Source organism: Epinephelus moara, chromosome 17, assembly GCF_006386435.1.
Source record: "Epinephelus moara isolate mb chromosome 17, YSFRI_EMoa_1.0, whole genome shotgun sequence".
Classification (NCBI taxonomy): Eukaryota; Metazoa; Chordata; class Actinopteri; order Perciformes; family Serranidae; genus Epinephelus; species Epinephelus moara.
The window spans coordinates 7,879,111-7,905,927 of NC_065522.1; the positions used below are offsets into that span (position 1 = coordinate 7,879,111).

The 26,817-nt window shown below is 42.1% G+C and overlaps 1 protein-coding gene across 1 annotated transcript; it reads right to left on the bottom strand.

Annotated features, from left to right (window-relative positions):
* Positions 1-515: 515 nt before the first annotated feature.
* LOC126404413 (transmembrane protein 151A) lies at positions 516-26,656 on the bottom strand. Its single transcript, XM_050067611.1, has 7 exons — positions 25,994-26,656; positions 14,354-14,689; positions 12,986-13,120; positions 12,485-12,624; positions 12,344-12,383; positions 9,820-10,708; positions 516-9,753 (listed from the first exon to the last, which is right to left on the bottom strand). Exons 1-7 carry the CDS (start codon positions 26,060-26,062, stop codon positions 9,443-9,445), a joined length of 1,920 nt encoding a protein of 639 aa, XP_049923568.1. The 5' UTR covers positions 26,063-26,656; the 3' UTR covers positions 516-9,442.
* Between the last annotated feature and the right edge of the window lie 161 nt (positions 26,657-26,817).

Here is a 26,817-nt window from a genome sequence, read left to right on the forward strand (position 1 = left end):
CTCTCGAACATAATAAAACTAGATAGCACTCAGCTTGAGGTGCTCAAAGTGGCAAAAAATACATTTGAAAAACTCAACAGCAATGTCTCCTTGCAGAAATCATGACCCAGTTACTCAAGATAATCCAAAGATGCTGTTGTGAGCAGTTTCATGTAGGAACCCTTTTCTTTCTACCAAACTACACCCACCAACAATGCTCGTAACATGACAGTGCGAGATGTAAACATTAATGGTGTCCTCCTTAGCTGAGCTGTAAAGTTAGCTAGCTCAGTGGTGCTAGGTGAGCTAGCAGTAGCTGCACACTTCCTTCTGCACAGTGATACAGTAAGTGGGTGTAGTTTGGTAACAAGAAAATAGTTCCTACATGAAACTGCTCACAACAAGCTCTGTGGATTACATTCAGTAATTGGGTCACGATTTCTGGAAAAAGACATTGCTGTTGAGTTTTTCAAATGTATTTTTTTGGCGCTTTGAGCACCACAAGCCAAGTACCATTTTTTTGGCGCTTTGAGCACCACAAGCCAAGTACCATCTAGTTCCATTATATTAGAGAAAAGGCAGACGTCTCTACGGCCGATAAATCTAACACTCTGCAACTCACACCAAAACAATCTAGATTGATAAATTGCACTAAAGTAAAGAAGAAAGTTATGCATTTTTAATTTGGGGGTGATCTGTCCCTTGAAACTCAGACGAGTTCTTACTGACACATTACAGTCATATCTAATAATGTGATTCTCAGCATTGGAGTTTTTACATACAGTCGTCAAGTTGTTGCATCAGAGATAGGCAACAATACACAGCTGCTCATTATTCCAGTGCAAAAACAAAGGGCGGTGATACATGTATCACACAGATACAAGGCTCAGTGTAGCTACAATTCAGTTTTTGCACAATGGAAAACTGCTATTATTCGTCAATAAAAGAGCAGCACAAGTGTGTCTGTGGATAACAGACTGAGCTGCTGCTTCTATTCTGAGGGAGACTTGTTAATGCACGCAAATCCACATTAAAATGTCTGAGGTCAGAGGTCAAAAGATTACCCTGAAGTCTATTTTTGGTCAATTTTTACTCTGTATAAATAACATTAACCGTGTGTGAAACAGTCGATGGATCACAAGTTTCTATTTGTTACCTGATAGTTTGTCGTATCCACATTAGACTAACCAAGTGAAAATCAAAACGGAAAATGCAGCTGGAATTCATGTGATCTCGAGTCAAACCAATTCTTAACATGTTTTTTACAGTGTTTGACAAACTGGGTATGACTACTCGACTCCTCCCATGACCACAAGAGAAACAGTTACAGTATTGACAACAATACATCGGTCATAATTGCTAGAGCATTTTATAAGATAGTCAAGTGAAGTTGATTAAAAGGTGGGAAGCAAGAGTGGAGATTTGTGCCCACGCAAAACAAATAAACTATATGTGGGCGCAAGAGTACAGATGTGTATTTCAGAGTGGTCTTTTGGAAATACAAAATGTTGATCACAAACCAAACCACCTTCCCTTCTATCGTCTTATTTGGGGTTTGTGTTATATCAAGCGACAAAGCCAGATAATGACTTATGCAGTGGAAATGGAGGCTCAGTCACGTGATGCTAATTTATCTAAAAGTGCTGTTATTTCAGTGACTGAAGCTCCCATTGCTAGTGGTTATAAGTTCAGAAAGCCGCTTAGCAATATCTACACGTCCAGCCACGAAGCAGGGATATGGGCGATATTGCTTTGCAACACATTCAGTCACAGTTAAAGGAAAATAATACGATCAGTGAAGATAAACGCACAATCACATAGGACTGCACTGCTCTCTGTAGGTTTCAACGTTTGGGTTTGTTGCACCTACGCCCAGATCTCCATCAGTGACGTCATAGCAGGTGCTTTTTATCAGCTGCCAAAGACAAATTACCTGGTTTGACATCACTGACTGAAGTTCGGTATTTTTCAACCTAGACCCTATCTTCCAATGTTTTCCTGTCCAATTAACTGATGGAGAAAACAATTTTTGAAATTGGTCTGGTTTTGAGCAAGATGAAGCAGCAGTGTAACCACTTGAGGCACTTGTGCACCGTCAATTTACGTCCACTACGAGTCCTTGTTTTTGCCACTGACAGGCTCAGATTGTTGTACCAAGTATGTGACAACATTATGGAAAGGATTCCTACAGAAACAGACCTTTATGTTAAGGAGTAAGATCCTTTTTGTTTTATCAGAAACAGCCCCAAAATCACAATCGCCAAACCCACCAGACTCCATTTAAATAAACACTAATTTTAGCATGTACAGAGCCAACATATTTTCACATCTAACTGGGTCAATTCAGGGTTAATTTCAACCAAGACAGAGTTGGTGGTTGTTGGAACAGTAAAAAGATGAATCAAGACTTTTTGTGACTTTTATTTTTTCATTTTGTCAAGTTCGGCTGAAGTGTGTTTTATGATGATAAAATTACAGTTTTTTTAAATGAAGTTTGGTGAGTTTAGCGATGGCATTTTCGACAAAAAGGTCTATCTCTGTAGGGATCCTTTCCATAATGCTGTCAGACACTTACATTAAAAATGTGAACCCATCAGTGCCAAAAGCAAGCACTTTTAGTGGATGTAAAGTGATGCTGCACAAATGCCCCCAAGTGGTTACACTGCAACCTGTTTTGCAGCTGCTGGCTGCACCCCTCACACTTAAAACTGGATCATTTTCAAAAATTGTTGCCTTCATCAGTAACAGAGACATAAAATATGGGGAAATAGGGCCCAGGTTGAAAAATACATATGTCTCCCTTTAACCCACAGAGAGCAGGTCAGCAGCAGTTTTCTACCCTGTTTGATTCACTGTTGGTTTACCCTCAATAAACAGTACCACACATCTCTGCATTATAACAATATATAAGGCTTTGCTGCCACCTAGTGGACAAAAACCCAGCTTGCCTGGTTTAACCAAACACACCTCAACGTACAAGACACATTCTGGGCGGATTAACACATGAGCTGCACCTGTGCATTTTGCAAATAAAGATCACTTAATAGGCATCCATTATTTTTTGCTCCTGAGTAAATCCACCCTTTTGTCACCTCGTGTAAATGTTTGGTGCTGTAGAAGTCCACCAGCACAGATCATGTGCAATTGCACATTGTGTGGACCACCGGTACCAGCTGCTATCGTCTATGTGCATGTGTGTTAGCTCAGGCATTCTGTCTGTGATGCTTTTTTTTAATTTATTTTTTTGCTTGCTTTGGCATGACGGATGTTTATGTGTGAATAAAGACAGCTTGTGTTGACACAGGAATGCAGCATAAACTGAAATCCTGAGCAAAAAAGTTGGCAACGTTGGACATAAAGGCAACACAGCAGGACAGTTCCATGCTTTCAGTGTGTGTGTGTGTGTGTGTGTGTGTGTGTGTGTGTGTGTGTGTGTGCACATTTTGTGTTCAGACTGCATGTATGGGGGATATTATGGTATTGGATTAATGTCACTCTAGTCTAAAATAAGCTGTTATAATGGCTGCTTTACTGCTGTGACTAAACATGCAAGCACGCATGAGTGTGTGTTTGTATAAGACATCATGGGCACAAAGTTCTCTTGGCACACCTGAAGCGGCTGAGGACACACTTTTGACACACTCCGAGATAATAAAACACAGTATAAATATCCAGTTACAACACATATGAGTGAAATATACTTGTCTGTTCAAAATAAATAAATAAATAAACAAACTAGACTTGCAAGCAAGTATAACTGGGTCCAAGCACCCTACACAATTTAGAGCCGGAGGCTCTGCGATCAAAGCTCATTGGGAGGCCAAGAGCATCATCTGTTTTACAAAAATAAAAAACAAAATTAAAAAAAACAAACAGCTAAAACATGAGAAATTTCAGAAGCTTACAAAGGCAATTGAATTTTAGACATCACTTAAACAACCTGAAATAATGTCTACTCAAGTATGCAGATGATATAAAAGTAGCAAATTACAGACTGAATTGTATTTTCTTGTTTTGTCACATTTGGTGACAAAACATTTAGATAGAAATGTAAAAGCAACCTCATTTTAAATCAGAGTTCACTTAATGTAATTTCAAATTTAAGTGGCTAACTGGCTGTATGACTGAAAATACATACAAATAACAATCTGAGTGACTGCAAATTAGTGAAAGCAACTCAATCAAATTAACACAGAAGTGTGGTCAGTGCTTTTTAGTGCTTCTTTTTGTTAAGGGACATTAATGGAGACAATTTTATCCACAAGTCAAGAGACTGAGAATAATGATAAATAGCTGTAAAAATAATTGTCTTTTAATCTCACATTTTCTTCCTTTCCACAGTTGTTTAAGCAAGTCTTTGTTCCAGTTCTCCAGTCATATAGAAACACTCGTCCTTGTGCCTGTTTATTCTCTCCGTCAGTTTTCCTCCTTTAATTACTCCGTCCATTTGTTTCCTTGCGCCCACTTTCAGCTTGATGTCCCCGAAAAGCTACTGAAGATCCGTGAGCCAGAATTGGTGTGTGTGAATGTGTGTCAGAGCGAGCGTGTGTATGTGTGTGTATCTCATACACCAAACCAGGTCAGCACTCGTGCTCTACTTTATCCTTCCAGAAAGTTTCATTGAAAGAACGTTCCCTGCTGTCTCTGCTGAATCCAGGTTGGATGTTTGATGTTACAGTATTTGTGTGCCTGTGTGTATGTTCATTAACATGTCCGTTATCTCTATTGTATATGAAGTATATCATGGTTGCTGTTTTTTCAGGAAACTCCTCATGACAGAGATTTCTCTCCAGTGTCACTCTTTAAATGTGCTTTTCAGTATCGTGTCCAGAGTAAGCAGATAGAGAACGAGGGAGACCCTTCCGACATGACAAAGTGGCTGGAGTGACCTCTGAGGGGCACCACGCAGGAAAGGTTAAGAAATGTTCAGCTAACTACTCTAACTGCTTCTTGCTACTGTAGCAGGTTTAGTGTGCTTTGTAAAATATATGCACTCATGGTTGTCTGTGCCAATTGTTTCTCCCTGGACTGATTTTCCGTGAGAACATACCAACTCACAAAGTGGGACAGAGAGTTAACCCCTGTGGATTCTTCTCTGTGCCCTTGTCTACATGTATTGAAATTTGTGTTGATTGATCATGGATCACTGCTTTTTGGCACTGCATTTTTGCAATGGCAAACATATTTGCTACATAGCTATTAGCAGCTCCTGCACAACAGCTGTTATTAAGTGACATGCATCTCTATGCCAGCTACCTTTTTACACATCTTATAGTGAGGCGATGTTTCAGAGAGCTGTTACTTATTTGCAGGTGATTCTTCAAGAGGAGGAGGTAGCAGCACGCCACAGTCTGGCCAGACGTATGCTATCACAGGGCTGGGCATTATTGATCATTGTGATGGTATTGTTGGTTTTATTTTAACATTGTAAATTCTCATCAGCGATTTTGTTGTCTGCTCAAAGCAATCAAAACTGTGATTTTATCTTGTATGTTTTTTTTATTATTAGGAGAATGCCTGCTGAGCTTGACAGCTCAACTTCCCATGCAGTCCAATATTACGGACATAAATGAGATAAAGAGGTGGTTTTTCATGCCTAAACACATACAGTATTGTGATATATAGTATATTGGTATGGAGGAACTGGTTATTGTTATATTTTTCTTTATCTTGCGCCTATCTTTGGGTACAAATGTTCAAAACTAGAGCACAACTACACAGGCATAACTGGTGGAAATTAGCTAAACATCGTTTTGTGAGAATCACACCGTGTGTTTGCGACCTTTCAAAATCTTTTAAGGCCAAATTTGTCCCTTTCTTTTACTTTATTCACTGATCAAAGTACATACGTTATTTGATCATTCTGTATCTTTGACAGTATAGCGAGAGGTCACAAACAAACTTCATATAAGGTGGGAAATATCTGGTTTATAGAATCTGATCCTGGAGGAGAAATCTGCCGAGAGGACACGTGATATGTGGAGTGAGTCGAGATGAAATCTGATCTGAGGAGCAGAGCGAGGTGTATCACACAACCACCGCTTTAAAAAGAGGAGCGGAAGAGAGAAGATGCCAGAGGAAGAGAGGAGGGAGTGGATGGATGCAGCGGATCTATTCTGGTACAACACCCTCGCTTCACTTATAACACACAATGTGATAATTGCAAAAAACAAAACAACAACAACCCTAGCACCTAAATCGTCGTGTTTTAATAAAGGCGATAAGTGTTGCTACTCAAAATTACACCTCTGCATTTGTAACATATGATATTCAGCGCAGATAGGGGTGAGGAAGGTGAACAGGGTAGGTGACAAAATGGAGGGAGGACAGCAGCATGAGAGAAGAGGAGCTGAGAAGTTTTTTTCTATCAGCTCTCTTTCAGTAATGGATAGAGAGTAGAGCGGAAGCTAATGGGGAAGTGAGGAGTAAGAGGATGCATGAAGAGATGGAGGAGAGGAGGGAGGAAATCAATGCTTCTTCTCTTTAATTATTGCTACGGTTGCTAGCCAGATGCTGTGTGAAGTTGTACAGTGACTTATAGAAGACCTAATTTATCGTAGGGACCTGTTTGAAAAAGTTACTTGGAGAACTATTTGAATGTTTGATTAGATTCAAGGTCAGGGTTGCTGCTCAGAAGGTGTTTTGTCTTTGTGATAGATCCTGGGTTTCCTTTTTATCTCTCCTCCTCTTGAGTTGATCTTTTTGATAACTTTGTTTTGTTTTTTTTATTAGGATGCATGAATTATCTGTCAAATGGAAAACAAGATTGAGGGTAATCTGGTCTGTCATGGTCAGTTTGTCTTTGTATATTGTTTCTGTGTTGCGCTCCGTTACCCTTGGATTTTGTTCTCTCCTCCGTTGCCTTTTTTTCTCTCCACATTTTACCTTGGCAAAAGCATTTCACTGTTTCTCTCCCTTTACTTTACTTCTCTGCATTGAATTTTGTAATCGTTTGTGAGCTCATCTGTTTCCTCCTCCTTCTGAGTTATTTAAGAATTCTTTCCTCTTTCTGTGTTTGATATTGTTGGAGGGATAATTTGTATTTTTTGAAGTGGGGTTGTGTAAGGCACTTCTCCATAGTCAGTGTATCTACCTTGGTTGTCGGTCGACCTGCCCTAGTTTAGAGAAGCAGGCACTGCTGTACTGCTGTGGACAGGGTCATCAGCAAAATGTATTCTAGCCACCTAAGAAAAGTCACTACCAGTTTAGTTTAGTTTAGTTTAGTTTAGTTTACACTATAAAAAATTTCAAAACTTAACATCGCTGTCTGATAACACTTTCCAATGGAGAACTGAAGCTGTTCTATTTATGCTCAAAGCCACCACACTCATTTCACAAAGACAGTACTTTGCAGACAAAATCAGAACCCATCAGCTATCGTCTAGCCTGTGGGGGTGAGGGAAATATTTCAGGCTGATCTGGTATAATCCGCAGATATTGGTCAAGAACAAGACTTACTCTTTCGTGTGCCGGTCATTTCAGCTAATCTTTATAAATAGATATCCGTATTTCAAAACAGATAAATAAAAAGAAAAGAAGCTACTAGTCGTCAGATGGTAGCCGATAGTTTCCATGTTTGCTGTTTGGCCAATGTGTTCTGCCTCTCCACACAGACTGTTTACCTACCATTCAAACCTGACTTGTCAATACTACTCAAATGCATGCATATGCAGAAATCTGTTTATAGAGATTACCTTGCAGAAGAAAGAAGTTTTTGGTCTACTGCTGCCTTGATCGCTTAGTTTGTTCGTGTTTTTGTGTGACCTCGGTATATCTGAACTAACCCTTTGGAAGACCAATGTCACACAATAACATAGGGCTGGGTTATATGGACAAAAATTCATATCTCTGTATTTTCAGGCTGAGTGGCGATACATGATATATATCTTGGGAGTTTCTACAAAATGGGCTACATGCTCAGTTGGAAGTCAAAGCTACATTTGAGATGTCACAAGCACGTTTCTAAAAAACAGACTGTGATCAAAATAAAATGCAAAGACGAGGATTTTTTTCGCTGTTTGAAAATATACAGCTGCGCAACGTGAATGAAAAATGATATAAAATGAATAGTAGCGCTTTACGTTAACTTTTTGCACATAGCAGTGGAGCTAAAGGTTTAAAGGTTTGCAGCACAGGCCACAAAACTATAACGCGAGTGTAAAAGTAGGCCAAAATCCATTGTAGTTTGAAACAGTTCTATATCGATATAAATGGTCCTGTCTAATTCTATATATTGCTTTAAAATATATTGATTTATCGTACACAGTCATTAAATCGCCAAGCCCTACACAAACACACCTGCCAATTAATATAGCAGTAAACCAGCAGCTCCCGTGTTCTGTGAGGTACAATTACTGTTTTTGTCAAAGACGTCTGGTAGCTTTGAGGAGAGTATTAATAACTGCTTCAGTTCCCTGTTGGAAAGGGCTGTCTGATGGCAACTTTAAGTAGTGAAAATTTTATCAATATAGCATACACTTAAACTGATTTTTTTAGAAGACTAAAATACATTTTGCTGTTACCCTTCTCCATATCAGGAAGTTACATTGCTATAGCGTCTGTGTAGGTACTCCCGCTTCTCCTAACTGAGGCTGCTGACCTAACTATAAATAAGTACCTCATACAACCCCTCTTCAAAAACTCCATCCATCCCTTTCATGAGTCAGATTTTTAGTCTGCCTCCAGATATTTTGATTTTAGCAAAACCGAAGCTTCAAGCCCTCAAAATATCCTTTTGCAGTTCCTCCACTTTTCTTTCTTTTTGAAAAAATACCCACTACCACTCAGCTGGTTTGGAGTCTCTCCACTGCTCTCCAATCTGCTATCTTTAGACCTGTTACTCCACCCACTCCTGTCCTTGCATAGATATATCTGGAAATAGACTTCCCCGTGTTTTCAGTCTTCCGTTCCTCCCAAGTATCCCATCTCTCATACAATCTCTGTGTAGCAAAGTCTAGGACTGCGAGCATTCTCTTGCCTTCACTCATGTTCTCAGACTCCACACCATCTTGCTGCTGCACTCCCTATCGGCTCTCGTCACCGTCTGAATCAGTGTTTCCTGCCATTTTACAGTAGGCACTATATCTGTTCAAAACTCCTGCAGCAGTCCACTTGCTCTGTTTGTCCTCCTCCCCTCGTACAGTACATTCTCTAACCATCCTTCTTTTCATCTTTCCCCCCTTTCCCTCTTTCTGTGGCAATATGTCTGTCATACAGCTGTTCTTACCTCTTACGCTTTGTTCTGCCTGCATCCTTTCTTCTTTCTGCGGTTGGTATGCTGTCAACCAACTCTTTTCTTTCGACCTCATTCTGTTCTCATTCCATTCATTCCTCAGGTCTATCATCTCATTTTCCCTCATCCACTTCTCACTGATCCAACCTTTTCTTTGTTCAGTGCATTCTTTCATCTCCCTCGGCCTCTGCCCAGACTTTCTTGCTCTTAATATGTTTTTTTTCCGAATTGTCACATGTCGTCTCCAGCATGGCAGCTCTCCTCTCCGTGTATGATGAGGACAGGAAAGAAGAATGCGTCCTGGTAGGATGGAGGACGATCCCTCCCTACCACCTCACCATCTCTTAACTCGCCACCCCCTCCACTCTCTTGCTCTGCTTCTTCATCCCTCTCTCTGCCTCCTCTTCCCTGTTCCCTTCTCCTCACCTCCTCCTCCTCCTCCTGCTGCTCTTCTTCCTCATCGTCGTCCCCTTCTCCTTCCAGCACTCCTCTGGTCTCCTCGTTGTCCTGTCTTGAACCTAATCCAAGGAATCCACCACCTCCTCCTCCTCCTCCTCCTCCTCCGCTTCCTCCTCCACTACCTCCCCCTCCCCCTCCTCCTCCTCCACCTCCTCCTCCATCTTCCCTACTTCCTCCCAGCCCTCCTCCCATGCTCCTTGAATGAAACAGGCTGTTCTGGCGCCCAGCTCCAAGTCTCCCCAGGGAGAATCCGCTCCGACTGAGCACCAACCTTCCTCCTATACCCCCACCTCCCTGCCCCGCTGCTCTGATCCCTGCCACTGTAGCATTCAGGAGGGCTGTGGTTCCCATGGGGGCCCTTAGCCTGGAAGGAAGACTGGAACTTGACGTGGTCCTTCGGCATCGGGGGCAGCTCTGGAGGAGGTAAGCCGAGTTAAACACAACAGGCAGAGCTAGAGGAGGTGGGTTGGGCCCCTGGCTGGGGGTGGAGACTGTAGGCCCAGAGATGGGCGTAGAGGCGGTAGGGTTTGTCCCCCCACTCATGTCCAAGTCCATAAGGAGGGCCTCAGAGTAGCTCGGGACCATCTGTTGGTTACAGCGGATGTGCCACTCCAATTCTGTCATGTCCACCGTGTTGACCCGAGAGATGGCTCTGTAACTTGTCCCATTTAGACCAATTCCAATCCCGATTCCTCCGGGGTGGATTCCATTCTCGGTCCCTCCCCCAACCCCGTCCCCTCTTCCTCCACCCGGCCCGCCTCCACCGCCTCCTCCGCCACTATCCTCATCCTCCCCGAACAGCTTCTCCACATGGTAGTGGACATATGCTGTGCGATATTCTGACACAACCCGCAGCGGCCATGACAGGAGGAAAGCAGAAGCCAGCCAGAACACCCTGTGCCTGGAAAACCAGGGCTGGTGAGCAGGATCTGGGAACGCCAGGATGTGTTCGCGGAAATCCACGTTCTTAAGGTGCATTCCCTCCCTGGCCTCCATGTAGTCGTCAAGCCCCTCGTTCTCCCCGAAGAAGCGCGCTCGCTTGGAATAATAGAGAACATATAAGAATTAGCACCAGCTAACTACATTAGTTTATGGGGTAAGAGTTAATGTTGAAATGCCTTTGAGAACCAGCACATCCAGTGTTTTATTGCCCTACACTGTGGAGTCGGGACCTGAACAGTGATAACAATGCTGCTTCTTTCCTCAGTGTCTACTAAATGGATTATTAGTTGATGAGGAGGTTAACCTGCTATCAAGTATACATTTAAGGACCCTTTTAGAGAGTTGACATAAACAATAGTTGTCTGTGATATAAAACGTCAGCTGGAGACAGAAACAAATTTATGAGGTGGAGTGCCAAAAACTGCAGTTCATTGAATGGCCACTTGAGGCTGGCTCCAAAAGCAAGTCAGTCCCCAAAATGCCCAACTTTACCGCAGAAATAAATATGTTCACAGCCTGACACCAAAACAGTTTTGGTCTCTATAGCTTATATCCCTGTTCATGACAACTGTGCAGGGGCTGAATTTTTCTGTAACTGAACCATTTGAATTTCAGTATTGCTTAAAGTTATGTATAAATACAGGCATAGCTAGGTGGGTGCCGTTTGGTGACAAGTCACTACTACAGCGACAAAGTTAGTTTGGTAACATAAGCATGGTGTAACCCAAGATTCACAGAGTATAGGTGTAGCCATAGCTGTTGTCATTTTAAAGTGATTTTAGATTATAAAATTTTGGTTGCCTAAAAGGAGTCTTTTTCAGCATTTTTGTACTAAAACACCCTTTAAGGAGTCAAATATTCAGTTTTTCAGTTAAGCACATTTAGTTTTAATGGTTTTCAGGCTGTTTTTTCTAGCGAAAATTAGCATTAGCACTATCACAGGTAACTATAGTCAGTTCTGGCTCCAACAATCCAGGATGGTGACAGCCAAAATGCCAAACTTCAGTCTTCAGAATGGGAGTCCACAAACCAATGGGTGACGCCATGGCGGCTTCGTCCATTAATTTATACAGTGTATGGCAAAATCAGTGGTGGCTGGTATCTCTGTCTAAAACCAAGGACTGATTGTTTAAAAAATCACTAAGAAATCTGAGTGGAAAATCTGCCATTGCCACAGCAGGTATCATTGGAGATGTGATCCATACAAAACAAAGAAAAGTGATTTTTCCCACAACTTGACTGATGTGCTCGGTGTGGACACGATTGTCATTTTAAATGACCTCGTCCTCCAGACCTCCAAACATTACATAGCGTGCAAGAGTCTGGTGGACTCACAACTATATTGTGTGTGGTTGGGTCCATGACTGAAGGACTGGCAACTTGTTTTTGAGGAGTAAATGTGCTTTAGTTTAACTGTCTTTTATATTTCAGCTTTGTACATGGATTCACTGCAGTCAGGCTAATGTTACTAGCTAACATTAGCTTACTTTGGCTACTATTTTTTGTACTAGGTCAACTGTTTACAGCAGCCCTCCATCTAGACAGCGCAGCGATGTTTGACATCATATGCAAGGATGCTACTGGAAGTTAGCATCTTTTGCTCTGGGAACTTGGTTTGGGCGTCTGTCCTTACTTTTATATTTTATAGATAAGGCATTCAATTGATTACATTAATAGAACAGAAGAGAATTAACTATATCAAATATGTTATTTCCTTATATCAAATCTTACCTGGGTGAGGTAGGCAGCTTCAGCACGTGCACTGGAAAAGCTACAAAGCACAAAAATTAGTTAATTACTTGCTTACCCCCAAAATAATAACCTTCACCAACATGTCTTTTGACCAGCAGTAGTAAGCGATGGGTGCCCAACCTGAAACACTTGGTGAAACGGAGGCGGACAGCAGGGTGCAGTTGCAGGTCCAACAGCTCCTTTGATACGTCTTTGACACCGTAGCGGGCGTAGTCAAACTCTGAACTGGAAGCGTGAGTGTTCACCCGCTCATGGTAGACCTGAGGAAGTAAGGAGCAGAGCATAGATGGAGGGGACAGGTGTGATGAGGGGGAAGTGGGAGAGGAGGGAGCAGGACAGATGGGAATCAAGTTACTAAGAAGACTTCACATTTTAAGACATTTCATATATGTTTCATCATCAATAAAGCATGGTTACTAAATAGAATATTGTTCTTACTGCACACAGCTGTTTGCACACAGCCCCGCAATATTTCTCTAGGAGAAATTAAGATTTGCATAGCAGTTACTTTAAAAGTTTACAAAATCATAAAGTTTACAGTGTTGCTATGCACAATATAAAAAGAAACAAGTGAACGTGAGACAAGGTTTTGGTATGTCTGTCAAAAGGAGTTCCCCTCACCTGTGTGGTTGTATATGCATCTCCGTTGCGGTATCTTGTCACCTGTCTGGTCCTCCTCACGTAGTGATAGCTGATGGCCTTCCACCAAATGCAGGGTGTGGCTTGCTGAAGCCTCTGCACACGCTCGTACACTTCCTGTGTCAAAAAAGATGGAATAATGAAATCAATTCATTGGCGTCACATGTTTCTACCTATACCTAACTTAGACAGGGTTATGGGCACATTTCAAAGAATTATAAATGAATTTTCAAGGGCCTAAAATAACCCAACTAAAATAACCCAACAGCCCAAACACATCAGATTCAAACTATGTTCAAACATAATTTCAGCGAGTAGGAATGTGGAGAGAAAATGGAGACAAAACATAACACATCGACACATATTTGAGCTAAGTCACGTCGACAGCCATAGAAAATAAATTTGCCTTGGTTACATTACGTGGAAGGATATCCATGGAAAAATACCGCAACAATGTCATTACACACAACAAAATTCCATGAATTTTCCAGGTTTTCCATGACCGCTGAAATCCTGCTTAGATTATTTGAAAAACATATTCCGTAGCTACGTCTGGGAAGATTTATTCCTAAGCAAACCTGTTAAAAATGAGGATGAACAATCTAAAACACAAAGATACAACCCTGCCTAAGCAGTTTTTCAATAGCAGTACAAGCAGAACAATTAAGTTCCTATTATCTGCACACAGCATAGTTAAGTCTGTGCAATCTGGTGCATGTCAGGCCCAGCCAAGGTTTGTTTATGGTGTTACAATGTGTTTTTTTAATCTCTGTTTCAAGCTGTCTTAATGTGCCCTGGACCGTCTGGACTAATGTAAAAAAAAAAATTGTTTTTGGCAGTGACACGTAGCAAAGATGAACAATAACCACTGAGCAATGTGCTCCTGGAGTTCCTGATAACAGACAGAGCGGACCAGAATAGACAAAAGATAGACTGATGGCCCCAGGTCAGCTCATTTCCATATGAGTGGGCAAGTTATTTTAGGAAAGTAGGAAATTGAGAGACGAAGTGATCTCTCCTTGTGAGATGTTAAAATTTCTGACCAAACTGCATGAAACTTATCCTGTATTTCTACTCAACAGCAACTGCCTGTGCACATTTAATGCATCTCAATCTTTTTATTCATTTAACCTCTTTATTTAAAAGCATTTTGCTGACACCAACATGCTGAATACGTTTCAGTGAGTAAACAGATTCTGCTGCTCAGCTCAAGGTCACACACCTATTTTCAGACTCCTATTGCTGCAGTACACACCACTCTGCTAGGTGTTGGGCTTAGGTGTTTTTACAAGCTACTAGACCCCCTTGCTCGTTGCTAAATTCAATACTAAAACTGCTTTTCACACAGACCTGGAATTCAGCGTGAGCCAACAGTGCTGTCTTGGAGAAGCAGTGCCAGCACTCCACCAAGTAAACCACATACAGCATTGCCAGGAAGGCCAGGGGGATGTAGACGTAGCCGCTGGAGCACGGACTGTCCAGGGGCAGGATGCCATTGTAGTAGGCCGCCGAGGTGGCTTCGTCGTCAGCACCGAGAGGAATGGAGGAGCCGAGGACGGGCACGCGACAGAGAGCGCACCAGGCCAGTGTGGCAAAGCAGCCGTACATGAGGAGGGTCAGGAGGAGGCACTTCCAATGGGACTCCCGACACAGGGAGGAGGCCAGAGACTGCTGGACTGGCCTTTGCTGTGGAGACAAAGGGAGAGGAGAGTAGATGTTTAGATGCTACTGACCCCATTGTCATTTGATGTATGCAAAGTATGAGGCATACATAATCAATTTCTTATAAGTCCCTATTTTTCCCACCTCCAGTGATAATAGAAAATGTTTACCAAGAAAGCAACAAAATTTTGACTACCTGGTGACCCCCCCCTCCCACCCCCAAATGAGGTTTTAATAATCATGATCTTCCCATTTGGTAAACATTGCTGTGTTTCATAGCTAGTGTGCAGGCTTAGGTCCTGAACAAAGAAGTGCATTAAACCACCCCTTACCATCATAGGATAAGTGCTGCATATTAGACACACGCACGCGCACGCGCGCACACACACACACACACACACACACACACACACACACACACACACACTCCCTCTAAGTGCACACTTTGACTCAGCCTCACTTGCACTGTGAAGACATCATATTACAGTGCACTCAAACATACACATGTGCATTAGATACACAGACGCAGATGCTCTAATGCGCCCCCTCTTCCTCTCTCGTCGTCTCTCTCTATCCACGCACACGCCACCATGCGCGTTCTCAGCATTGTAATGCAGCCAGCGGAGAGTATGTGAATAATTTAGATGAGAGCGATACTTCGAGACTGTTCTCTAGCTAACTGACTCCACTCCAACATCAGCAGCATAACACTGCTGCTTCAATTCGTGCATGGGTGTGTGAATGAGGGAGGGACAGAGAGCAGGGAGAGATGGAAGGCTTGTGCCAAAAGGAAAAAAGAGCTTGTGTATTATGTATGTTGTATATCACAGAAACATAAAAACAGAAAGGGAACACAGTAAATCTTTACTGTTCATTTGTGTCAATACTTGCATGTGCCCTCTCCATGTTATGTTGCTCGTACTGAATGTGACAAGGCGAAAGAGCAACAAAGCAGATGACAAAAAAAAAAGATGGGATGACACCAGTGTCCTCTCCTCCTCTCAGCCAAGTCTGCCTGTCCTGTCAGCACATCGTCCCCCCCTCCTCTCTTTATCTCTCACTCCTTCAGTGCAGCCACAATTTGCTATTTGGCTTGCTGCGACACACACACACACAGCCTTTCATTTTTTTTTTACTACTGTACGTCAAGGGCGAGTAGTGAAAGGCAGCGTGAAGGGCACCAACACTTTACCAGTCCATCATCTCTCTGCAAAAGCATCCAACTGCACACAACATCCAAATTTCTTTTTGTGCTTTGTTTGCCTTTCCTTTCCACATCCTCCCTCCTTTCCTTATGTAATCTTCTTCCTCCTTCCTGGAATCTTCCCTCCCACCTCCTAAGCATTTACTCTCCAATCCCAACCTCACTCTCTCCTTCCCTGCGTCCTCACCCCCACGTCTCCTCTGTTACATCCTCTCTGAAAGGCTGTCTCTAAGTGGATTGATTGGGCTAAAAGTGTAGTGTAGAGTGAGAGAGGGAGAGAGAGGGGATGAGGAGCGTGAGAGAGACGGAGAAACGGTCATGAACTTTTCATGAATGCAAGTATGAAGGGAAGCAAAAAGAGAGAGGGAGAGAGAGACTAAAGAGAAGGCAGCAGTGACAGACTGCACCTTTCTCCAGGGGACTCCGCTGCCAAAATCCATCCTGCTTGCTCCTCTCCTGCCCTTCCTCTCCGTCTGTCTCATTTTGTCTTCGTGGCTCCAATTCTCTCCTGTCCCTTTCCCTCTTACCTTGTGCAAATAAATGCTGCCAAAAAAAAAAGGATATTCTAGCAATAAAAAAAAAGAACTGCATAGGTCTCCGCTGACATTTCCATCAAGTCTCTGCAGCCAGTGTGTGCCCAGTGAGAGCAAAATCAGCCCCAAGACAGGAGTCAAATTATTGCTGTATGCACTTATGCCAATCACTATTTGTCAATACAAGCAGCTCTCTCTCCCACAGGCCTGCTAAAATGTTGTGGCACTGAGAGACAGACCTCGGAGATGCTCATGAACTAGTGAGCAGAGATGCCACATAAAGTAAAGTCCAGGCTGAACTGTTTTCCTGATGAAAAAGGTTTGAGTAATAGTAGCTTTCCGTCTGACGCCTACCCTACATAATGCTGGCACTTAACACTACTTTGCTAGATGAGAGAGACTGAGGGGGGGATTCTGATAATTGCACAGTAGCTAATAGACGGTCAAGTTCAAAATCCAGTAGCAATAAACACATGCAGCTTAGTCAAAGGGTATAGTCAACAACAGACTGTGCTGCTGTGTTCAAGAGACTGAATCTCTATTATGTTGCAGAAGCAAATCCCAACAATACCTTCTCTCTTATGGATGCGCTGATTCAATTTTTTTCGTCCAGATAGCAATTCCGATACTTCAACTCAGGGTAACCGCAATACTGTGTTGTCTGTAACACAGGACTGTTACAAATTCAGTAATCACAGTAACTAAAACCATTATGTCCTTACTTGTGTTACACAAGTTCATCAGTTATCTGCATAATGAGCAGATAGAAATATATATATAGAATGTGCTGACAACAGCAACGGCGTCCAATCTTGTGCTGACTCCAAGAAGGTTTTTTCTTTTTGCTTCTTAAGTCTGACACCATTTAATGGTGTTAGGAAGGTCTGTTTTTTATATCATTTTATTCAGGCCTATTGATACATTATTTCGGCAATTAATATTTGTACTATGCAGTGTTAGAAAGACCAATCTTATTCTATATAGATTTTATATAGCTTCATTGTGAGGCAGTTGTAGCCTACTGCAGTGCTGTCTTGATCCGCTATTAGGGTTACAACGGCATAAGATTTCCATGGCACGAAAATATCGCAGTTTCATGGTATCACGGTATTACAGAATTATTATTATCAGTCAGAATAACCCTTAAAGGAATGAAAATGGAAAGGTTATTTTTGGTAAACCTGACGTTTCCTAACTATAACTGAACCTTGAAATCATTTTGTTAATGGAAGTATGTGTAAAATGTCTCCTCTTTGAAAATAACTAAAATAAAGGGGAGATTCTCCGTCCGGTTGCTTTTTTCTTTTTCAATATCGTAGACAAGCAAATGTACACAGTATGATAACTGTCAAGTTTGATATCACGGTATACCTTGAAACAAGTATATTGCTGCAACCCTATTTGCTATTGTGCCTTGTTCTGTTCTGTTTAATGTTATATTATTTTTAGATTGCAATTATGTGACAATGCGTCTCAGGCAGTGTTGTAAAGTAACACAAATGTAATGTAACAAATAGTAAATAAGTAAAGTAAAGCAAGTAACGTATAATACATGACTTTTTTTTGAGAAATGACCCTATCACTGGTCTTAACACTTTTAATTTAGGTGAGTTCTGAAGCATCAACAGGGGGCCACAACTGAGCTTCATGTGAACGAATCATTAGAAACTTCTTTTGGTCAGGTTACCCCACTAGTTGTCTCTATATACAGACTCTACATCCAGTGAATGTAGAGTCTGTAGGCAAACCCCGGAGACGAAAAAAACGTCACGTGCATTTCCATTAGAGTGCGGCACGGGCCGCATATTTCTGTCCGAACCCAACCGAGCCCGACATTATTTAATTCCTAAAGCACTGAGTTTGTGTCACACAGTTGTTATGGTTACAGGCTTTAACAGGCCGGGCGTGCGCCGTGGGGGCTCAGCATAGAGGGAGACCTCCATGTTTGAGACAGGAGCGGGCGGCGGGAGGTCCGAGATTTCCAGTGAGGGGAGCGGTAGAAACAAACAGCCAATGTGTGTCTGTGTGTGTTCTGTTTAGGTGTTGTCACGTAAATAACAGTGGCCAAGCATGAATGCATTTAAGTATTTTTTATTACATTGCTGTGGTTAATTTGAGGTAATAGTGTTACTGCAGAAATCAGAGAATCACTTTTTGTTGTTATATATTCTCAGGGAGATGATACAAGCTCTAAATCTGAAATACACACCACACACAAATGTGTATTTTCATCTAATTGTACTGTGCAACAGTTAGAATAAAGTTTTTGTATTTGTATGATTGCATTTGTGTTTATTATATACTTGTTTAAGTATAGCAAGTATAATGAATATAATGTAGGAATCGGTAAGAGGAATCGGTAAGGAATCGGACCGTTAAGAAGGAATCGGTAAGGAATCGGAATCGTTAAAATCTTAACGAGTCCCAACCCTAGTTGCTACCCAAGGTAGCAGTACTACCAATTTACTGCAGCACCTCAAACAGAGGCATGCTGTCGAGTGGGAGAGATGTTGCTCCCTACGAAATATACAAGACCACAGCAGCCCCAGCACCACCACCAAAAAACAACCTACTGTCTAGGAAACATTTACAAACTGTATCCCGTATGATAAGAAAGGGGCCCAGTGAAAGCGATCAGGGATGCAGTCACCATGTATATTGCAAGAGATATGGTGCCCATATATATTGTGGAAAAGCCGGGGTTTATTCACATGCTGAAAGTTTTGGTCCCCAGGTACGTGCTAACTGTTAAAACTTGTTTTGAACAATTTCTTTGTCATCTGCAAATTGATTTTAAGTGGGTGGGGTGGGTGGGGGGGTCGATTTAATATCGCCCAGCCCTAACGCCATTCAACCTTTGCTCTGATCACAATGCCTCTTTAAGGCGTGACCACAATTAGTGTCCAACGGGGACGCACTGTGGGCAGAGTAAGTTGTTTCTAGTGAACACAACACCTCCTGGTGCAAAACTGTGCAGCTTTTAGGTTGTGTCATGATCCTCTTTCCGTCTCAGCTGCCTCTGGTGCACTTTGGCACTTGCGTCAGGCTGTAACAGATCAAAGGCAAAGCTCACTCCCCTTGAAATCATTATGAAAAGAAATCTATACAGCCTAGTCTGGAGGGTGTCAGCTTTCATTTTTGTCATACTTGAAGTTTGGACCGCCTCTCTGGTAAGCTCTTTTGAAGAGGGCTGATACAGGGTGGTACTTACATGACAAATTCTTCATTAATGTTTCATTAATAACTTAAAGTCAGCGCCTGCATTCGCATAAAACACATCATTTATCCGGAAAGATTTTGCTGGGCTGAATATGCTGCTAGTTTGACATACTGTCTCTATGTTCTATATAGACTCCTTAGAATCCACAGCCACTAGAGACAGCTGTCTGAAGAAGAGCCCACAGAAGCTGGCATGGATTCTCGACCATAGGTTTTGTTTTTTTGGACATGTATCACACACCATTGTTTTCAAAGAGGCATTTCAGAGCACTGGATTCTGCAGATGCTCTGCATACTGTAGCTATTTCCTGCCTCTACTCAAAGTGCAATTGACAGAGTTTTTTCATTAATAGGATCTTCTTTGCCAGTAAATGTCTCTGAATTCAATCACTGCTCTATAATCTAGTCTTGTAGCAATTGCTGTAATATGGCGCTGTAACTGTGCAATTCTGCCACACACATAGTTACTGTCTTTGTTTTTATGTGCACAGGTCAAACTTGAATCTTTATAACTCTTACACTCGACTTAGGGTAAATGTTGAGCTTTAATAGTAGAGCTATGTAGGGCTTCATTCTGTCTATAGTGCTACCCATGTGTCTGCAGGTCACTATGTAGGTCTGTACACTGTCGACTCCAAATAAATAGTTTATTTCTCTTTTCTTTTGAGGCAATCTTTTGATCTGCAAGATCTTCCTCAGGCTTGCAAATTGAAACGCTGCCTTAAAAGAAAGGAGAAATAAACTATTTATTTAGAGCCTACAATGTGCAGACCTCTTTTGTGACATGCTGTGACGTATTCTTTGTCTTACACTTGAGTATTTTTGTCTGGATGTGCACACACTTTGTCTCTCTACTGTAGCTGAACGCCCCTCCTGTCTTGCCTGCACATTAACACTTTCTAATAAAAGAAAATTACATTGTAAAGTTCTACATTTGCACACTGTACTGAGATGGGGGTTTTTTATGTATTAAGGTGTCTAGCAGAAAACGTGTGCTCCTCTCTCTCCCTCCGTGTCTCTGACCATACTGATTCAGCTGGTTAGGTGTGACTGGAGCAGCTATAATTAGCAATCCAAGCAAGTGGGTGGCAAATGAAGTGAGGAAGTGAGGACAGGAAAATGTGCTGTTGATGCCTGCAGTACACTGTTAAAAATGATGTGTCATTTCAACACAATTCGAGGGAATCATTTAGGAAATCAGGTTTCTACTACTCGTTATTCCGCTATTACAAATAATTTGTTTGAGTGTGTTCAACTGAGAATAATAATCCAACATCACCAATTATCAGCAGGTTAGGTGTGGGTCCCTCATTTATTAATGAAATATCACTGACAGAGGCAGTCCATCTATATGCCAGCTTGAATTGATGCCAGTTACATTACTATAGATGCCAATGGTGACAAGTGGAATAAAGTACCAGGCATCTACTGAAACCTCTCAAACAACTCCTGCAGTACAACCTACTAGTCTACTGTCCATCTGTGTGCTCAGAATTTTCCAAACTGTCATTGTTTTGCCAATAAATGGCAAAAAGTCTCACTGTTGAGTACATTTTTATATCTGACTTACATCTGATGGTAAAAACTGCACCATAAGAGCGAGACGGAAAAAACCAAGAGCAAATAAAGAGCTAGAATTAGTTCAGTAGTTTCAGACTTATTAATGAATGTCTGTTACATTCAAGCCCTTGCCAAACGAGTTCACACAACGCAGATTAAAGGCCTGATCACACCAAGATTCTCGAAACGAAGTGCCAGAAGAACCATTGTTTTCCTATGGTATGGCATGCCAGGCATACACTTCTCTCTTACGCCGCAAGTTGTGTTTTCCTAGCAGTTTTTACATGAGCATAAAAGTTAAAATATTCATATCTTTACCACTTGTCAATGTCACACTTGGCCCAGGCAGCCAATCAAATCAAGCGAGTAGACTCACAAGTCAGTCTTTAGACGCTTTGCTTAACTAAAGACTGATGTCTTCGGTGGCTCGCTGAACTCTTGTGCTCGTAAACATAGTCCGACTGCGTTAAAAGTTTTAAACAAAGTCGCTGTAAGAGTTAAATCTCTCGGCATCCATTTTCAAGCTCTCTGTGTGTTTGTTTCCTTGCGGACGAGAAAAGGGGGAGCGCACATTTCTGGGAGGGCGTGTCCTTTTCAAAAATGCAAGAGGCGTTGCTTTGTTGCCGGCCGTTTTCTCTGGTGTGTTAAACACACTTTAGAAAGGAGTGTCCCCAGACTATCAGAAGGCGGAGATCTCTGATTGTCTGGTGGCGAGACTATCAAGCGAGAGGTGGGTGTTACTACTGTTTTGATGGTAGTAGATAGAAACAACGGATAATGGCAAATGCAGACAAAAGTTTATATTAGCGGTATTTAATCACAATGAAACTCAACTTATCATTTAAACACTAATATGCAAACTCATGCATTAAGTTGCATGAGCAACCAGATGAACCTCTCTGGTGAGTATAACACCATTTACTATGCTGATTTATAGGCTAGCTAGCTAGTTAGCTTTTTGACTGTAAGATAGTTACGGAGTATGTGAGAGGGAAGGGGGAATTCATATCTCATGTCGTGATAGTTCATGTAGGCTACTGTCTTTAAGAGAGAACAACCACATGTATGGAGGGCATGGGGAAGATTACAGGAAATGTGTTTGAGTGTGATTTTCAGTTAATCCTATTTGATTGCCCACTTGCGCACACAGCCGCGCTTTTCTGTCAGCCGTGCTTTCAAGGCATTTTGGAAGCAGTTGTGCTTGTTCAGTGTGATTGAGGTCTTAGCCTGTTGCCACCAGGAAAACTCTCTGTAATCCTCAATATACAAGAGTTGTGGTGTCTGTGGCAACGTTCCTACGCTGGTGCACTGGAAGTGATGCGTTTTATATCAACCAGTTAGAGTTAAAGGGGACAGGAAGGAGCAAAAAATCCACCCAAAAGAAGTTTCTGGAATGGATGCTCCTGATAAAAAAGAATCTCAGTGTTCACATGAAAGATTAAAGTCTGCCCTTATTTGCATGGCAGGACTTGAAAAGGGCACTCCTGGGACCAGGGGAGATGCAGCGAGCTCACCTGCAGGCATACGTCATGAGCACAACTCGACAGTTATTGTGTAACTACTGTCACTGCCAGATGGGGGAAACAAAAGTATCGCAGTGCAGGTTTCAGAAATCTCATTCTGATGTTAAATTTTACTTCCAGGTGTATATGCATTTGACGCCACAGCAAAGGTGCAATCTGCTGCCTTATTAAGGGCAGATGGAAATCTAGTTTAAATTTAATGTAATCAACAATTAATTCAGAACATCTGTGAAGCGGAATAATGTATTAACTGCAGCATCTTAGTAGTGTTGTTCTGAATATCAGCACTTGTGAAATATCTGCCATCGAATTCAACTTTCTTTATAGACATTTTGCTTTGTGTGTTAGAGTCAGCAGGAAAAAAGATTTACAACAGGTGAGTGTTACTTTTCAAGTGTTTTAGCTTTGAATAACATTTGAACATTTTCACCAGTGGTTTACATAACATGTCTGCTGTTCCATAATGCTTTGTGTCTCATATCACCTTTGCCTTTTTAGCAATTGAATTCTTTTTTATCTCATGGTACACAAATCCTCTATTAGTAAACCTAACGGCTGTTCTGCACATTGTCAGCCAGCTTCATGATGGCAGCCAGGCTGCTGTTATGGATGCTTATCATTTTTTATTGCAGCCTGCCTCCACATTGAATTTAATAGCCATTCCCCATTAACACTGTTAATGTGTTCAATTTTGTGTCTATGTGTACCTTCATTTTAGGTTTGCACAATTCTATAGAAAATGACAGTTAGGATTTCTCAATCAGAAATGGGCTTTTCTGTCATTGAATCTTTGGGAGACCATTTTTTTTGTCCGGTGTTTTAAGGCACTTAAACATTTGTCATAGTGCTTTTTACTCTGATGTTAAACTGTGGAAGTGCAAGCGTAACATTTCTGTCAGAATGGGGGATGGACACGCTTATTTTTTGATTTTGTTCTTGATATTGTTTTAAAGAGAAGGCTCTCTCTCACTCAAATTAGATTTTTTTTTTGCCTGTGCAGAGGGGGTCATTGTAAATGAAACGTGCAAAAAAAAAAAAAAATAGAATCTGCAACAGACCTGTCTGCTAATAGAAAATTCGTGCATAGAGGTTATGTAAGAATCATAAATGCAATTTTAATATTAATCAAGTGGCTCTACTTCATTTGTAATAATGCTTGTGGGAGTGTACTGTACATGCGTACCCATTTGGACCAGAGAGTGAATAAAGTTAAGTGAGACATGAGTGTGCAAATGTATGAGAGAGGGAGAGTCAAAGAGAGAGAGAGAGAGAGAAAGTGAGGAGGATGAAGCTGTAGTCTCCATGACAAGCAAATCTAAAACAGGAAGAAGACTGAGATGAGAGTGAGTAATGGAGGCAGAGAACAGATGACTGAATTCATTGCATTATATTGCACTGTCTGCACTGCAGGCATGGATAAAGACAGACGAGAGTGGTGGAATAAAATGAAAGGCATCATTTAACATGCTTAGAAACTACATATTGTGTGCCTGTGGCTTTAAATTACCAGTAGCCAATTGCCAAATGCTTAATTCTGTCAGTTTTATTGGCCGTTTCTTGGTTGGGACAGTCTTATGTCTTATAAATAAAAAAGCAGTTGGACTATAAAGATACAAAACTCCTCTTGCCACTTATAATGAAATAAAATGGGTGTTTCATGCCTTGAAGCCACGTGGGCAAGATATTTAAAGATCATTAGACCTAAAACTATTGGCCAATGAATCGACAATTTAATCGCCAGAGAATTAATGGCTGCCAGAATAAAATACAAATGGTGTGCTGGTTCCACATTTTCAGATTTGAGGATCTACTGCTTTTTTGCAGCTCAGGGAAATAACAACTGTCTTTTCTTGACATTTTTTTCAGACATTTTTATAGAGAAGAAATTTATTTAACAACAATAAAAATAACAGGAAGTTGCAGACGTTAAGCTCACATGTAGAAGATGTTAAGGTGTGACCAAGCTCCTGGCCTACAGAGCAGGTAGTGTGACACCAACCCATCACCCCTAACATTAAAGTCACAACACACCCCACCTTTCTGCTCAAACTAACTGTGTAAACTCCTCTGGTATAGATAACGGTCATTTCCTCTTTAGCAGCCCTGTCCTTATATACCATTACACCACATGCATACAGAACTCTGCTTTCTCTAAGGGTAGACCGGCATCTTCATGTTAAGTAGCAAAACTGGGAATGGTGGTGAGAGCACAGCGTGCCTACATCCTTAGTTATTCATGGTTATTTTTTCCTGGCAACTGACTTACGTAATGTTTTGTAATGTGCCTACTCTAGTTCTCTAGGTTTTTCATTATAAACATGGCATTTACAAATAAATGATGCCACTTCCCAAGTACTGGAGTAGTAGTAGCAGAAGTGGAGACTTGCTAAGGAGGAGAGGTTAATGTTAAAGACATGTTTGTAAGTGTGATGGTGGGGAAGCAAGGTGTTGTATTGAAAGCTGTCTTTCAAACAGAGAGTCAGATTCATGGCACCACACTGTATGTAAATATGAATCTTTGGACAAGTTGTCATTTCCCCCAAGTAAGGACTTTCAGGAAACAGAGAAGTTTGGTGTAATTATCAAGAAGTGTGCCAAACATAAAGGAGAACACACTGCTGAATGGTTATATCTGACTACTGTAAACAGCAAAGCCCTGCAAAACAGTGTTTGGTGGAAAGAAATAAGCTTACCATTCACACTGCCAGTGTTATTTTGGCTGAAAGGTGGGTGTGTGGCTAAACTGTGATGTCACCCTCTAGTGTATTTCAGTGGTGTCAGCTGGTAAATGGACATTATGCTCTTACTATCCTGACAAAGACCATCTCTCCCAGGAGTAACACATCGCACAGCGTTGAGAGAAACATCACATCAATACGGTGGCTTTATTTCTAGACAGGGATTTAGAGTTCCCTCCCCTCTCTGTTTACCTAAACCACAGTCTCATCTCCATTCATATTAAAGCCAAGGTCCTGTCCCGTGTCCTTGCTCTTGTGCAAAGCATGAAGGACTTCACAGAAAAAACGTGACTTCTTCAAGTGAACAACAGCAAGGACATTCTTTTGTCAATGAAAGAGGAGACGAGACAGTGTGCAGAATGTCATACATGATGTACTGTAGAAGTCATGGGTTGTTTAGGGACGAGCAGCAATGACATGAAAACAGAAGCAGGTTCTTGCAGGGGGTGAATATGCGCAGCTTATTATGAACCGGACTCTTTCTATCCAAGCAGAAACAACATGTACTCGTAAAGAGAGACAGATAAAAGGTAGGAAATGTCCTTCCTTACCTGCTCTCGTCCTGACCCTTCCTCCAAAATGGGCTCTTCTGCGGTGGCCGTCTCCTCCTCCGTCTGCATTTTCCCTCTTGCCACTCCTTCCTTCCTTAGAACCGGGCACAGGCAGCTCCCACCCCGGTAACGTCCGAAGGAAGGGACCTCCCCGGCGGAGCAGCGAGCTCGGTCACCCCATCCGCCGCAAGTCGGTATCCAATTTCACGATGGCGGGGCCTGCGGCAAATAAGCATCATCTACTCCGGATTTAGCGATGCCCCCCTGCTTTCTTCCTGTATCTTCACCCGCCGACCCGCCTCAGTGTTTCTCCTCCACCCGCTCCATCCTTCGCCTCCCTGGTCAAAGCCAAATGTGACTAAGCATCCAGTCACAGCCCGTCGCCCCTTCCTGCCGAAACCGTTTTAGCTGTCGCTGCCGCCGCTTCTACCTCTCGTGATGCTCAGCTGCGAGTGTGCGTATGTGCACGTGTGCGCGCGTGACCGACAGCGCAGGAGAGCCAGCCGGGGCCAAGGATATCACCAGCTGCACTAATGAAGGAAGACGCTCGTGAGACGCGTGGTGTTAGGTTTGGATAAACACAATGTATAGAAATACAGCAACGACAGTGAGCATGGCTGTCATTATTTAACTTTGTTTGGCCATGGCTGCACCTCGCGTTGGGTCTCCGTTGACGTCATATACCAACATCCCCACCCCCCATCTATACACCTGAGCACGCACGCACGCACACGGGCGAGTTTCCCCTGTGGAGATAGACAGGCGCAAAGAGGCACGCATGGCACGGCTGCCACATCACATGATGTCTAGTTTGATGTAAGGAC

Bases quoted from the DNA above. Each gene is read 5' to 3' on its own strand.
- LOC126404413 (XM_050067611.1), bottom strand. From the start codon at position 26,062: ATGCAGACGGAGGAGGAGACGGCCACCGCAGAAGAGCCCATTTTGGAG. The intron at 14,690-25,993 runs GTAAGGAAGGAC...TTGTCTCCACAG, and splicing joins AAGGGTCAGGACGAGAGCAG to CAAAGGCCAGTCCAGCAGTC. The intron at 10,709-12,343 runs GTAAGATTTGAT...TATTATTCCAAG, and splicing joins AAGCTGCCTACCTCACCCAG to CGAGCGCGCTTCTTCGGGGA.